At 42.1% G+C, this 14180-nt stretch overlaps 1 protein-coding gene across 1 annotated transcript in view; it reads right to left on the bottom strand.

Annotated features, from left to right (window-relative positions):
* Nucleotides 1-14180, bottom strand: part of Hcls1 (hematopoietic cell-specific Lyn substrate 1) — a 34405-nt gene that overhangs the window by 1653 nt on the left and 18572 nt on the right. The window contains exons 3-9 of the mRNA XM_029544333.1: nt 13665-13794; nt 11749-11859; nt 9336-9390; nt 4929-5039; nt 4233-4288; nt 3628-3697; nt 2840-3051 (exon numbers count right to left, since the gene is read on the bottom strand). Of these exons, the coding sequence (XP_029400193.1) occupies nt 2840-3051; nt 3628-3697; nt 4233-4288; nt 4929-5039; nt 9336-9390; nt 11749-11859; nt 13665-13794 (745 nt within the window). The remainder of the gene's footprint in view (nt 1-2839; nt 3052-3627; nt 3698-4232; nt 4289-4928; nt 5040-9335; nt 9391-11748; nt 11860-13664; nt 13795-14180) is intronic.

The raw sequence follows: 14180 nt of genomic DNA, 5'->3' as shown, positions 1-14180 counted from the left end.
AACAGGTAGAGTCTATAAATCTTAGTGGCTTTGTTGTTTTTTCTTGACTTTCTGCTACATGGGACAAATTACACATACTGAATCTTTGCAAAGACAAGTATAACAGACTCTATTCAATAAGAAATATATATGGTTTCCATGTGCATCCATAGTTGATCCTGTGCCACAGTGCTCCATACCCAAATACCATTGGGAGAGAGCTGGTCTCCCAGCTGCTTGTGGACGTTGTACATCGTGGTGCGCACTAGGCTCCGCACCACGATGTACAACGTCCACAAGCAGTAAAGGGCCAGTAGATATCTTCAACAAAATTATAGAAGAAAACTTCCCTAACCTAAAGAAAGAGATGCCCATAAACATACAAGAAGCCTACAGAACTCCAAGTAGATTGGACCAGAAAAGAAATTCTTCCTGTCACATAATAGTCAAAACACAAAATGCACAAAACAAAGAAAGAATATTAAAAACAGTAAGGGAAAAAGGTCAAGTAACATATAAAGGTAGACCTATCAGAATTACACCAGACTTCTCACCAGAGACTATGAAAGCTAGAAGATCCTGGGCAGATGTGATACAGACCCTAAGAGAACACAAATGCCAGCCCAGGCTACTATACCCAGCAAAACTCTCAATTACCATAGATGAAGAAACCAAGATATTTCATGACAAAAACAAATTTACACAATATCTTTCCCCAAATCCAGCACTACAAAGAATAATAGATGGAAAATGCCAACACAATGAGGGAAACTACACCCTAGAAAAAGCAAGAAAGTAATCTTTCAACAACCCCCAAAGAAGATAGCCACACAAACATAAAAATAACATCAAAAATAACAGGAAGCAACAATCACTATTCCTTAATATCTCTTAACATCAATGGACTTAATTCCCCAATTAAAAAATATAGAAAAACAGACTGGATACATAAACAATACTCAGCATTTCACTGTATACAGGAAATGCACCTCAGTGTCAAAGACACTACCTCAGAGTAAAGGACTGGAAAACAATTTTCCCAGCAAATGGTCCCAAGAAACAAGATAGAATAGCCATTCTAATATCAAATAAAATCAACTTTCAACCAAAAGTTATCAAAAAGGATAAGGAAGGACACTTCATACTCATCAAAGGAAAAATCTACCAAGAAGAACTCTCATCTCTGAACATCTATGCTCTAAATGCAAGGGCACCCACATTCATAAAAGAAACTTTACTAAAGCTCAAAGCACACATTGCTCCTCATACGGTAATAGTGGGAGAATTCAATACCCCACTGTCAACCATGGACAGATCATGAAAACAGAAACTGAACAGAGACACATTGAAACTAACAGAATTTATGGACCAAATGGATTTAACAGATATCTATAGGACATTTCATCCTAAACAAAAGAATATGAACAAAAGAATATGCCTTCTTTGTAGCACCTCATGGTACCTTTTCAAAAACTGACCATATAATCGGTCACAAAACAGGCCTCAACAGATACAAGAAGATTGAAATTATCCCATTCATCCTATCAGATCACCACAGACTAAGGCTGGTTTCAATAGCAACAGAAACAACAGAAAGTCCACATACACATGGAAGCTGAACAACACCCTACTCAATGATAACTTAGTCAAAGAAGAAATGAAGAAATTAAAGTCGTTTTAGAATTTAATGAACATGAAGGCGCAACATACTCAAACTTATCGGACAGAGTGAAAGCAGTGCTAAGAGGAAAACTCAGCTCTGAGTGCCTCCATAAAGAAACTGGAGAGAGCATACACTAGCAGCTTAACAGTAGATTTGAAAGCTCCAGAACAAAAAGAAGCAAATTCACCCAAGAGGAGTAGACGGCAGGAAATAATCAAACTCAGGGCTGAAATCAACCAAGTGGAACAAAAAGAACTATACAAAGAATCAACAAAACCAGGAGCTTGTTCTTTGAGAAAATCAACAAGATAGATGAACCCTTAGCCAGACTAACCAGAGGGCACAGAGACAGTATCCAAATTAACAAAATCAGAAATGAAAGGGATATATAACAACAGAAACGGAAGTAATTTTAAAAAATCATTAGATTCTACTACAAAAGCCTATATTCAACACAACTGGAAAATCTGGATGAAATGCACAATTTTCTAGACAGACACCAAATACCAAAGTTAGGTTCAGATAAACCATCTAAGTAGTCCCATAAACCCTAAAGAAATAGAAGCAGTCATTAAAAGTCTCCAACCCCCCCAAAAAAAGCCCAGGACCAGATGGGTTTAGTGCAGAATTCTATCAGACCTTCAAAGAAGACCTAATACCAATACTCTTCAAACTATTCCACAAAATAGAAATGGAAGGAGCACAACCCAATTCATTCTATGAAGCCACAGTTACACTGTGTATTCTCCCTTGTAGATGAAACAGTTTCTGTCTAATCAGGAACCTTTCACAATTCCCTTTCATAGAGGACTACAAAAGAGATTTTCTTCTACTTCTATTATGTTTAATGTTCCAAATAGATTTTAAAAACTGATTGAGTGCATATTACTTTTAGCTTCAGAAGATATCATGTATACTTAAGAGGCATTTAACTATTATAAATTATTTTTGATGACTTAAATAATGTCAATACTGAGTTGTATACTTTAAATTTTATTAGTTTAATAAAAAAGGAAAAAAGAAATACATTTTCTCTATCTATCTCTCTATCTCTCTATCTCTCTATCTCTCTATCTATCTATCTATCTATCTATCTATCTATCTATCTATCTATCTATCTATCTATGCTTATAACTTGGGCCTCTGAGACACCTGTCTGGGAAAGAGATCTTGGACCCTCAATCACCAGGCACACACCTCTGAGGAGATCTTCTTGGGCAACTGGGCTGGTGCTGCTGGCTCTTCCACAGGCACGGATGGCTGCTGGGCTTCTCGGCTCATCTTTACCACAGCTTTTCGCTCCTGTTGTTGCCTCGCCATCTGCTGTGCCTTCTCTTCTTCCTCTCGTTTCCTCTTCTCCTCAGCCATGGACTCAAATTTTGCCTTCAGCCCACGGGCACCACTGGAAGCTGCAGACACAGACGAGGAAAATTAACGGTGTCCCGGATCATGAGTGGAGAGAGAGGGGATGGTACTTGTAGAAATGAGAGAGATCTGTTAAATATATAGGAAGAGAGAACATGAGGAGGTGACTTGTGGAGGGGAAGGTACAGAGGTAGCGAGAGAGCCATAGGGTCTGGGGATCCAAGGGCACTGAAGCCCAGATTTCATGTGATGAAAGACCACGAGTCTTTTCAAAATTATGAGTCCTTGAAACTGTCTTTATCCATGTGTCTCTACCCACCACCATCCTATGCCCCATCTCAAGGGTCTGTCTATTCTATCTGCCTTTCTCAGGCATTTCCTCTCTCTTCCCTCTGTGTCTCTAATCCTCAGTTTTGTTTTTTTTTCCCTAATGCCACCCCCCTTGCCAACCAGTTGGTCTGACTCTTCTAGGAGACAGGATCTGGAATGGTGAGAGCAGGGAGCTTATCTTCCTTGGCTAATCTCAGTAGTAAGGTCACACAAGGGATAGTCTGGAAGGAGAGGAAGCCAGAAGAGAAAGGAGGCTGAAGGGCACAGAGAAGGGAGCCATGAAGACTGACCAGCTTCTATGGGTGTTGTCTTCTTATACGCCGTGGTTGGGGCCTCCATTTCATTGAAGCCGACAGCACTCTGCAAGCACAACAGTGTTCATAGTGTGAGGAAGCAAGGGAGCAGTGACCCATTAGAAGAACTTGTGTCTAGGGCCACCCTGGGAAGCACCTGTAGCCATGTGGTAAGCAACAGTTGAACTGGGGCTTCAATATTGTCTCTTGGAAGAGAGAAGGGTAAAGAACTTTACCAGTGGGCTCAGCTCCCCTTAGAATCTCATGTTTCTGAGCCTAGTTACCTAGAATGAAGCAAGGTCCTTGCTTATGCAGGAAGAGAAACTGGTGGACACACAGGGCAGTGGTGTGAAGCAGGGAGAGACTTAAGACAGGATTAAGAAAATCCTGAAATGGTGTGTCTGATTTCCCTAGTGTCTACCTTTCCTCTCGGCCACCCTACACTCTTCTCACTTAAACCTCGGGGTGTGGAATTCGTGTTCCCTAGGTGTTGAACACCAAGCTCTGGACCCAGGTCCAAGAGTGCCATTTTGCTTCTGGCTTCTCTCTTCCCCCCACTTTACCGTAGAGACACCCTTGAGACCATGGTGTCCTGGGCTTACCTTATCCACTCTGTCTTTCTGGATTCCATACTGGCCACCAAAGCCCTTAGCATAATCTGTGGGGAAGAAAATTCTGAGAGTGAAAACGGGAGATTAGAAGGCTGGGAAACGGTGGGGAGAGGGAGCAGCAAGGATTGGAAGACAAGAATATAGAGGTGGCAGAGAAAGAGGAAGAAATGTCAGAAGTCAGAGAGAGAGAGAGAGAGAGAGAGAGAGAGAGAGAGAGAGAGAGAGAGAGAGATGGATGATGGGAAGAAAATAAAATGGGTCAGGGTATGGCTGTCAGGAGAGAAAAGAAAGAGAAATGGAAAGAGACAGACACATTACAAAAAGTCATGGCTGCCAAGGCAAAATACAAGGAAATAAACAGGAACACAAGGTGAGCCATTCAGGTGTTCCTGCTGTGTCCCAGGAGAAAGTTCTCGGGCCTCCCTGAGGCTGACTGGCCCATGAGACTTACACCAAGCCACCTCGGCCCATCACCCGGCCTGGCTACATTCCTTCCACAGTACTCTTCGTTCTTGCTCCTTCTCTGCTCCACTCCCAGTCCCACCGTGCATCCCACCACTGTTGAGGCCCCTCACGCCCCTATTCTATTCATCTGCCTCTATTCTGGGACCCTGGGTCGGCTTCCAAAGCAGAAGGAAAGAGGGGCCTGTGCGACCTCGTGACCTCCTTCCTCCCAATCCGATTTACCTCGCTGAGACTCGTGCTTCTCCGTCTCTCCTTTGTAGTCGTATCCTAGAGCTGCTTTGTCCCGTTTATCCTTCTCTACCCCGTAGCGGCCACCAAAGCCATGAGAGTAATCTGCAATAGACAGGAAAGGCCTGAGAGGCCAGCCTTGGCCTACTGGAAAATGCTAGAGAGAGAGAAGTCTGAAGGAAGGAGTGCAGAGTGATAGGCCAGGGAAGGGCTCCCACGCTTGGGTAGAGGTGAGCTGCTTTAACATACAGGTGAGCTAATTTAACACATACAGCATCCTCACTTCCATCCCAAATGAGCGTCACAATATTTTCCCTCCTTCAAGGCACGCAGAGATCTCTCACACATATAGAGCGTGTGGGAGATCTCTGCGACAAAAGGCAGGCATATGCAGTGTGTGCTGTTTCTTCACTCGCATGGAAACAGAGAAATCTCAGCCAAATACAATAATTTTTTAAGTAGTGAAATTCAGAAAGGAGGAAGAAGAAGAAGAGAAGGGGAAGAGGAAGAAGAGGAGGAGAAAGGAAGAGGAATGAATCCTTGCTCCGGGAAGAAATAAGAGAGGCAGAGCTATGTATGTGTGTGGGTAAATGTGAGCAGCAGTCACAGAAACCCTAAGAGCTTTAAAGACGAAATGTAAGGAGTAGGGGTTAGGACCTAAGATCTGTTGATATAAACTCTATACAAGAGTGGGAGAGAGGGGTATGGGAGCTGAAAAGGAGGTACAGGAAATGCCAGGGGTCTTATAGCCTGTTCAGAACTTGACAAGGGGACATTTTACAAGTAACATTTGGAGTTCTAGTCCTGTGTTCAATTGTGGAATGTAATTTTGTTTTCAATTATAGGACTCAGGAACTCTAAGCTAAGATATTAACTTAAATGCTGATCTCAGGAAATACACACATGGAGGGTGCTGGAAGATGAGTCAGTCAGTACAATGCCATGCAACTATGAGGACCTCGGTTTGGGTCCCAAGCGCTGGGTACAAAACTACATGTGATAGATAGTGTGATAGTGTGTGCCTGGGTTCTAAAGCTGGAGAGGCAGAGACAGGATGCCTGAGTGCTGGTGTTGTCATATACATAACCTCCAGGTTTAAGAGAGACCCAGCCTCAAGAGTTAAGTTGGACAACAATCAAGAATACACCCAACACTGACCTTTGGCTTCTACATACATGAGCAAGTACATGCTTGTGCATTCATACACAAAGAAAGTATATATGTAGGAAGAACAGCCTATGAAAGGTAACATGAATACAACATGAAGTAGACTTCAAGAGAGAGAGTATCCCAAAAGGCAAAGGGAACACTGTGAAGCTCTATAAGGAAAAGCTCCATCCACCAGGAATAAGTAGACTGGCATCAAATCTAGTAACAGCACCAAAACTCACGAAGGAAAGCCCAGTAGAAACAGTAAGACAAATAGATACAGCCAGTGTTGAAAAATTAAACCCATGGGACAAGAAGAATCATCAATTAAGTCATATAAGATCTAAATAAACCTGGCTCTTAAGAACACTCTATCGGGCCAGGCGTGGTGGCGCACGCCTTTAATCCCAGCACTCAGGAGGCAGAGGCAGGCGGATTTCTGAGTTCGCGGCCAGCCTGGTCTACAAAGTGAGTTCCAGGACAGCCAGGGCTATACAGAGAAACCCTGTCTCGAAAAAAACCAAAAAAAAATAAATAAAAAAAATAATAATAATAATAAAAAATAAAAAAATAATAAAAAATAAAAAAATAGTAAAAAATAAAAGAACACTGCATCCCAAACTATACAAGATACTCTTTGACTCTATGCACATAGAATGCTCACACACACACACACACACACACACACACACAGCCATGTGCTAACCCTTAATATATTTCAAAAGACTGAAATTCTGGAAATCATTTTCTGATCTCAATAAAATTAAAGGTCAATATCAATAAAATGATATGGAAAATTTCCGCAATGCATAAGAAACAAAAATATATTCTTTCAGCTCACTAGTCACAGTCTACTGCAGACCCCATGCTCAGGATATCTGGCAAACGTGTGTGTGTGTGGTATTGTTTTGTTTTGTTGGTTTGTTTCATGAAAGAGAAGAACATGAAATTGGGTGGGCGAGAAAGTGAGGAAGGAAGGATTTCCAGGTGGAAATGGGAGAAGGGAAAAAGTATAATCAAAATATATTGTTTGCAACTCTCAAAAACTAAACAGAAACATTAGAATTGAAATATATATGAAATACACACACACACACACACATACTATTGAACAACTTATGTCAGAGAAAACTCATCAGGAAAATTAGAAAATGTTTTAATTTAATCAAAGTTGAAATATACATAGAATTGGCCAAGTGCAGCATTAAGTTGTGCTATGGGTGAAAATGTGTGATTTACCTGTATTAGAAAGAGAGTCCCAATGGACAGAAGCAGCTGACCCCTGTTGTTGAATTAGGGAAGGCTGAAAGAAGCTGAGGAGAAGGGCAATCCTGTAAGAGGACCAGCACTCTCAATTAATCTGGACCCCCGAGATATTTCAAACACTGGACCACCAAACAGACAGCATGCACCAGCTGATAGGAGGCCCCCAACACACATACAGTTGAGGACATTCCAGGTCTGTGTTCATTCAGAGATGATGAATCTAACCCTCAAGAGACTGGCAGCCCCAGGGAGTTTAGAGGTCAGGTGAGGTGGGAGGTGAGGGCATCCATGTGGAGACGGGATGGGGAGGGGAGGAGGTGTGGGATGTGGAGCAGTTGAAAAAAGTATAGAATAAAAAATTCCTTTAAAAGGAAAAAAAGTTTTAAAAATAAAAATAGAATTTTCACATGAAAAGGAAAGAAAAGAAAAGAAAAGAAAAGAGAGCCCACATCAACTGTCTAGGTTTTTATCTGAAGAAGAAGAAGAAGAAGAAGAAGAAGAAGAAGAAGAAGAAGAAGAAGAAGAAGAAGAAGAAGAAGAAGAAGAAGAAGAAGAAGAAGAAGAGGAAGAAGAAGAAGCCTGCATTAAGTATAAGTACATGAAGCAAAATAATAGAGTCAAAACCTCATATATTTTTAGAACAGATAAACAATTGATAAAATTAGAAAAACCGAGTTAGGTCTTAGAAAAAAACACTGGGCTGAGCAGTGGTGGTGCACACCTCTGATCCCAGCACTCAGAAGGCAGAGGCGGGTGGGTCAAGGCCACCCAAATGCTCTGTGACTGACCTACACTCCTTGCCCCCTTTAATTTGAGGGCAAGACTCTCTAACTTGTCCATGCTGGCCTTAAATCCACTGTGTAGCCCAGTCTGGCCTTGATCTTGCAATTTCCTTGCCTCAGTCTTCCAAGCCCCCAAGATTAAAACCAGTGCCATCAGGCCTGTCTTAACTTTTATTTTTTATTTTTATTTTTTAAAAAAGGAAGATACATTCCATATAAAGAATGATAACCAGGCTGACACGAGAGACCCCAAATGATGAGATAATATTTTCAAAATAATAAAGGGAATAGTGTGATGAAAACCACATAGCTCAAGGGCTGGTGCTGAGGGGTGGGGCGAGAGTTCTTTCATAGTCTCTAAAGTAATGATCCGGAAACATATTTCAGCAAGAGGAAAATAGAAACAGCAGGAAGAAATGATAAAATGTGAAGAATAGCTAAGAAGGTGGCCATTGTTACTCAATTTAATCATTCATTTATTTTATATATATATATATATATACATATACATATACATATATATATACATATACATATATATATACATATATAATAAATTTAAGCATTCATTGGTTTTATTTATATATATACATACATATACATATATTCTTTGTTTTATATATATATATATATATATATATATATATATATATATATCTTTGCTTTGTTTCATTTTGAGTTTTTTGAGACTAGGTTTCTCTGTGCAACCCCAACTGCCCTAGAATTATTATGTAGACTAGGCTGGCCTTGACTCACCTGTCTCTCCCTCCCATATGCTAGGAGTAAAGACATATACCACCATGCCTAGCACCATTATATTTGATCAGGTTTAAAACTAAGATATAAACAATATACTGGCCAACAGTAATATAGAGGTAGAAAGAATATTGCTAAAATGTTTCTATATTATTCACAAAGACACGATTAATTTTAAACTTAAGTCAAAGCTGTGTGTTAAGTTTTAAAGATGATACATTCTTTACAAAAAGGAAATACATCTTCTACCCTTCAACTAGAAAAATGAAGGATTACACAGACTTGATCAAGCTCCTGGAATGAATTTGAGAAAGAAGCCTGCACAGGATTGGAACTGATAAGTAGCCAAACCAGTGGGGAGCTGGAGGCAGGGAGCTATGACAAGGTGCAGGCAGCAGATGTGGGCAGGGAAGCTGGCCAGCGGCGGCCAAGGCTCTGGGGCACTTGCCTTTCTGAGATGCATGCTTTTCCACTTCTCCTTTGTAGTCAAAGCCCACCGCAGACTGAGAGAAGGGAAAGAGAAATGATTAGCCAGGGGCTCTGCTGCTCCCTCTCTAGGTTAGCCTTACTTTCATCTCAGTCCCAGAGGCAGTTTTAGGGATCCCCACAAGGCTCACAGGCTTAAAGTAGAAACAGTGTTAACAAAGAAGTCAGTCGGGGCCTCTGGACTCTAGACTAGTCTAGATCCAATTCTGCTTTTCCGGTTTGTAGTTGTTTAGCTTTGGGAGGATTGCTTAAGGTCACTCAGCACTGGCTCTTCGATATAATATTAAATGGATCTTACCCACCACAACAGTAAATTGAGGGACATGATCTTTCTTCATTTGGAATAATACAACAAATAAACAACGTATCTACAGTATCTGCACTGAGTTACACGAAGAATCGGTACTTTTCCCCCTAAGTGAGCCTCACAACCTTGGAACTACGTGTGCATCTGGGCTCCTCATCTCATTCCCTCTGAACTTTACTGGTCTCAGCATGGCCTCACAGGGTTCTAGGACACTGATTTTGTAGGTTCCAAGACCTAATATATCCTGGGAGCTGTATCCCCATTTGCTCAGTAACTATGGGTTTCTAAGTAAGGGTCAGTTTCACATCTTCAGACTCTCCCTGCCTCCCTCCCCCCCTCCTCTTTTTTTCTGGCACCCCTATATCTGAGGTTGACCTTACATTCTCTCTGTAGGCAAGGATGACTTTGAATTTGAGGGAAGACAGAAGGTTGGTAATCTAATTCTTAGATAAATAGATAACCCACCAGGTAGTTTTGGCTGGGCAAACTCCATGCCAGGAGGCTACTTCTTCCCAGTTTCCACGACTCTGTGGGCTACTGAAAATGAGATCCCTGTGGAGTCTGTGGGTTTTCTTCCCTGCAATTTCAAAGGTCCCCAACAGGGTCTTACCCAGTCAGGTCCCTGTTGTTACTTAAAATGACATAACTGCTAACTGCATCAAGCCTAGACCAGTTCTAGAAAGAGAAATGGAAACAAGCTTCGCTCCACAGTCTGTTACCAAGTCTACAAACTCAGACTCTTTGGGAACAGATGATGTTGCCTCTCTAGCCACATGCCTGCTCATTATACAGGGAGCTCTGGCTTTGTGTGCCGTGTGCTAGCTCTGCTGCAATGAATCTCATGAGTGGTTGGCTGCATCTGTTCTCATCCTGTGATTCTTTATTTGATGGACAAATGGATCTGTGGAAGGAGAGCTAGCAGGTCTCTAATCCTCTGCTCCTACCTGGGTGCTAGTATGTACCACATGCTTTCAACGGAGCTACTTCCCCACCCTTTAGTCTTGATTTACAGAACACATGGGTTGCTTAGGTGATGCAATTTGTGCTTGTAAAGTAACAACTAACAATAAGGGATCGGGCAAAGAAGACCAGGAGAAACCAAGACTCAGCAGGAAATGCTCTCTCATTTATTATAGATCCTTACAGATGCCACATGACATTATTGACTTTAAACATGGTTTCTGGGCTTTTTCTTTCTTTCGAAGCATATTTTGAATTTTCTTGACTTTGTTTTGCTGTATTTTCTCCAAATAATTTCCATCCTAGCACTTCGAAACTTAGACTCAGTCCTACCTAATTAACAACTGCTGGCAATCATCATCATTGTCGTCATCATCATCATCATCATCACTTCTTATCCAGGTGTGAATATTCCCCACCCCATTCCTAGATCCCCCCACCTCTCCTTTTTGTCTCCTTGCCCCTCTCCTTCCTACTCTTCTTGCTTGCCCTCCCCATCTCCCTTCCCCTTTCAGATAAAACTCCAACCTGTACCATGAAAGAGGACTCAGAGTCTGATATCATAAAGGATAATTTAAAGCATCAAAAAGCTACCAGCCCTGCTCTTCCCTCTGTATCAGCCTGTACTCGATTAGTACTGTCTTTTCCTTTCGAAAACTGCCCTTGTGTGTGCAGGAGCCTCTAGCAACACTCCAGCTACATAGATTATTGTTATCCTTCACCTTCTCAAATTATTGCAGCCCTAATCAATTGACTGGCATATTTGCTTATTTTGGAAATTCTCTCTCCTCTCTGCTAATGCCTTAAGGAAGTCTTATTCAGAGTTTAATGATCTTTACCTATGAGTGACCATTGATGCTGTGCTGATGAACCCCAGAGCTAGGCCAGAGCTGCCCTACAACCTGAGTCCTGCTCAGCATGCAGCCCCTGCATTAGCACCAGCAAGCCTGCAGAGAGAGAGGTCATGAGATCTGACCGTTACCAGGTACTGGTGGCCTCTGCTGTCCTGTCTGTCACCTGAGAAGCATGGACCAACACTTCAGGACTGGGTGGCGGCAAGGCCCACATAACTTAAGGCGTATGGTGGAGAAACAAAGCTGTCACCTACCTTGTCTGCTCGGTCCCTCTCAACTCCATATTTGCCCCCAAAGCCTCTGGCGGCATCAGTCTGAGATGAGTGTTTCTCCACATCAGCAACATACTCGTGGCCCACGGCACTCTAAGGAAAACCAGGAGGGGAGTGGGCAAAAGATCAGAATGACCTTAAGGAATAGNGAGAGATGGCAAATGGATGTCAGGAGACAAGAAATTCCACTCTGGGTACCATTCTTGGTAAATCTGGCAGTGGTACCAAGAAACCTATGATGGAGGATAACGTCACTAGAGAGCCATTGCTCAGAAACCTGCAGGGGTGCACTAGAAGGCAGAAGATAGAGAGGAGAGAGCCAGAACAGAAGGAAGAGGAGCGCTCAGACAAGACCAGGGTGGAGCAAAAGAACGGAGCAAAGCCAGGGCATGTCAGAGGCACTGACTAGATACCTCAAGCAACTGGTGTTTTCCCTCCACCAACCAGGTATCTTTGTCCTGGATCTTTCCTGGGNCTGGATAAGTGTAGAAGTGAATTCTGAACTTTCCAATGTGTATATAAAAGATCACTAAATGGCTGAGGGGCTGAGGAGGGGCTCAGTAGGTCAAAATCCTTGCTCTGCAAACATGAGGACCTAAGATGAAATCTCTAGCACCCCCCCCCACACACACACACACACAAAATCAAAAATCTAGGCCAGGCTGCGTGTGCCTTTAATCCCAGGAAGAGAAGGTGGAGACAGGTGAATTCTGGGAGCTCCCTTCCTAATCATCCTAGCAGAGANAATGAGCTTCACACTCAGTGGGAAATCCTGTCTCAAGGTGCTAAGGTAGAGAGCTGTACAAGATGACATTTGACATCCTGCTGTGGCCTCTCCTTGTGCACACACAGCTGCACCCACCCCCAACACACGTGCACATATGCATGCATCATGCATACACAAATAATCGCATCGTTCAGTAAACGGTGGTTCTCAACCTTCCTAACAATGTAAGCTTTTAATGCAGTTTCTTGTGCTGTGGTGACCTCGGGCCATAAAATTCTTTTGTTGCTACTTTGTAACTGTAATTTTGCTAATTTTTGTAATTATAAATTGTAACATAAATATCTGATATGCAGGATATGTGATATGTAAACTCCAAAGGGGTTGCAACCCACAGGTTGAGAACTGCTGCAGTAAAGAAAATGATAAGAGATGTTGCAATACAGACAGAATACACAGCATCTAAAGGCAACAAATGATTCTATAGCCTATCCTTCCTTCTTCACTAAAGCTCCCTGATTTCTCAGTCTATGTGTGGCCTAGTTTTGTTTTTGTTTCTATAATTAAAACACCATTCCAAAAGAAACTTTAAAGGAGAAAGGTTTTATTTGTCTACAATTCCAGGTTAGGGTTATTCATCTTGGGGAAGTCAAGATAAGACCTTGAAGAAACCAGTCAAATCTACAATCAAGGGCAGAGAGAATGAATGCACGTTTGCTTATTGTTCAACTCACTGTCCTACATTTATACAACACAGGTCTAGAGAATGGTGCCATCCATAGCAGACTGGGTCTTTCCACATCAATTAAAGTAATTAAGACAATTCTCAGCAGACATGCCCACAGATCAACCTGATCTAGACAATCCTTCATTGATGCTTTCTCTTGGGCNGTTCCAGATTGTGACAAGTAAAACTAACCGTCACAAGGGGTCACAGTATACCATGAGGTAAAATAGGCCAGCCAGTCTAATATCTTGACTCTCTTTTCTATATCTTGGGTATTGAGATCAGGAGAGAAAAGAAGATACAAACATCACAAAAACATTCTGCATTAAAGCCTGAATGAACACCATGGATATCATATTTAGGATAAATTTTAAAGTACCAACAATTGAGTCAATTTGTTTTCCATTATTTTATTTCTTTAAAGTAGCTCTCTCCCTTCCTACTCACCTTGTCCATCCGGTCTTTTTCCACTCCAAACCGACCCCCATAGCCATGGGATGCTTTAGGCCCCGACTCCAGCTCCTTCTTCTTGAGGATGTCATGCTCCTCTGACACTTTGTTCCTCAGCTGGTGAATGCTGCGAGGAACCACACACCTAAGAATCTCCGTAATCAGGGAGATGGACAGACTTCGGGAGATGGACAGACTTCTTCTCAGAAAATGGAAATCTTTTGTAGAAAACTCTGAGTCCCCGAATATATCAGTTGACAGGCTTAGAGTAAGAGGTTGGTGGTACAGTCAACGTAGCCTGATTTACACTCTCGAGAAGCTAAGGTCCTGCTGTCTGTTATCTTTCTCACTAACATAACCTGTGTGTCACAGGACCAANGATCCCTCTATGCTAACAACTGAGAAGTTATTGCTCTTTGTCTGAAAAGACCTGCCTTTAACCAATTAGGCAGTCTGTCTCAAGAAGCACAAAGATGTGCAAATAACTTGCAGCCTACACATTCCTGTCCTAAG

Source organism: Mus pahari, chromosome 12, assembly GCF_900095145.1.
Source record: "Mus pahari chromosome 12, PAHARI_EIJ_v1.1, whole genome shotgun sequence".
NCBI classification, from domain to species: Eukaryota; Metazoa; Chordata; class Mammalia; order Rodentia; family Muridae; genus Mus; species Mus pahari.
The sequence above is the reverse complement of the archived record's forward strand: the minus strand, read 5'-3'. Positions and strand labels throughout refer to the sequence as shown.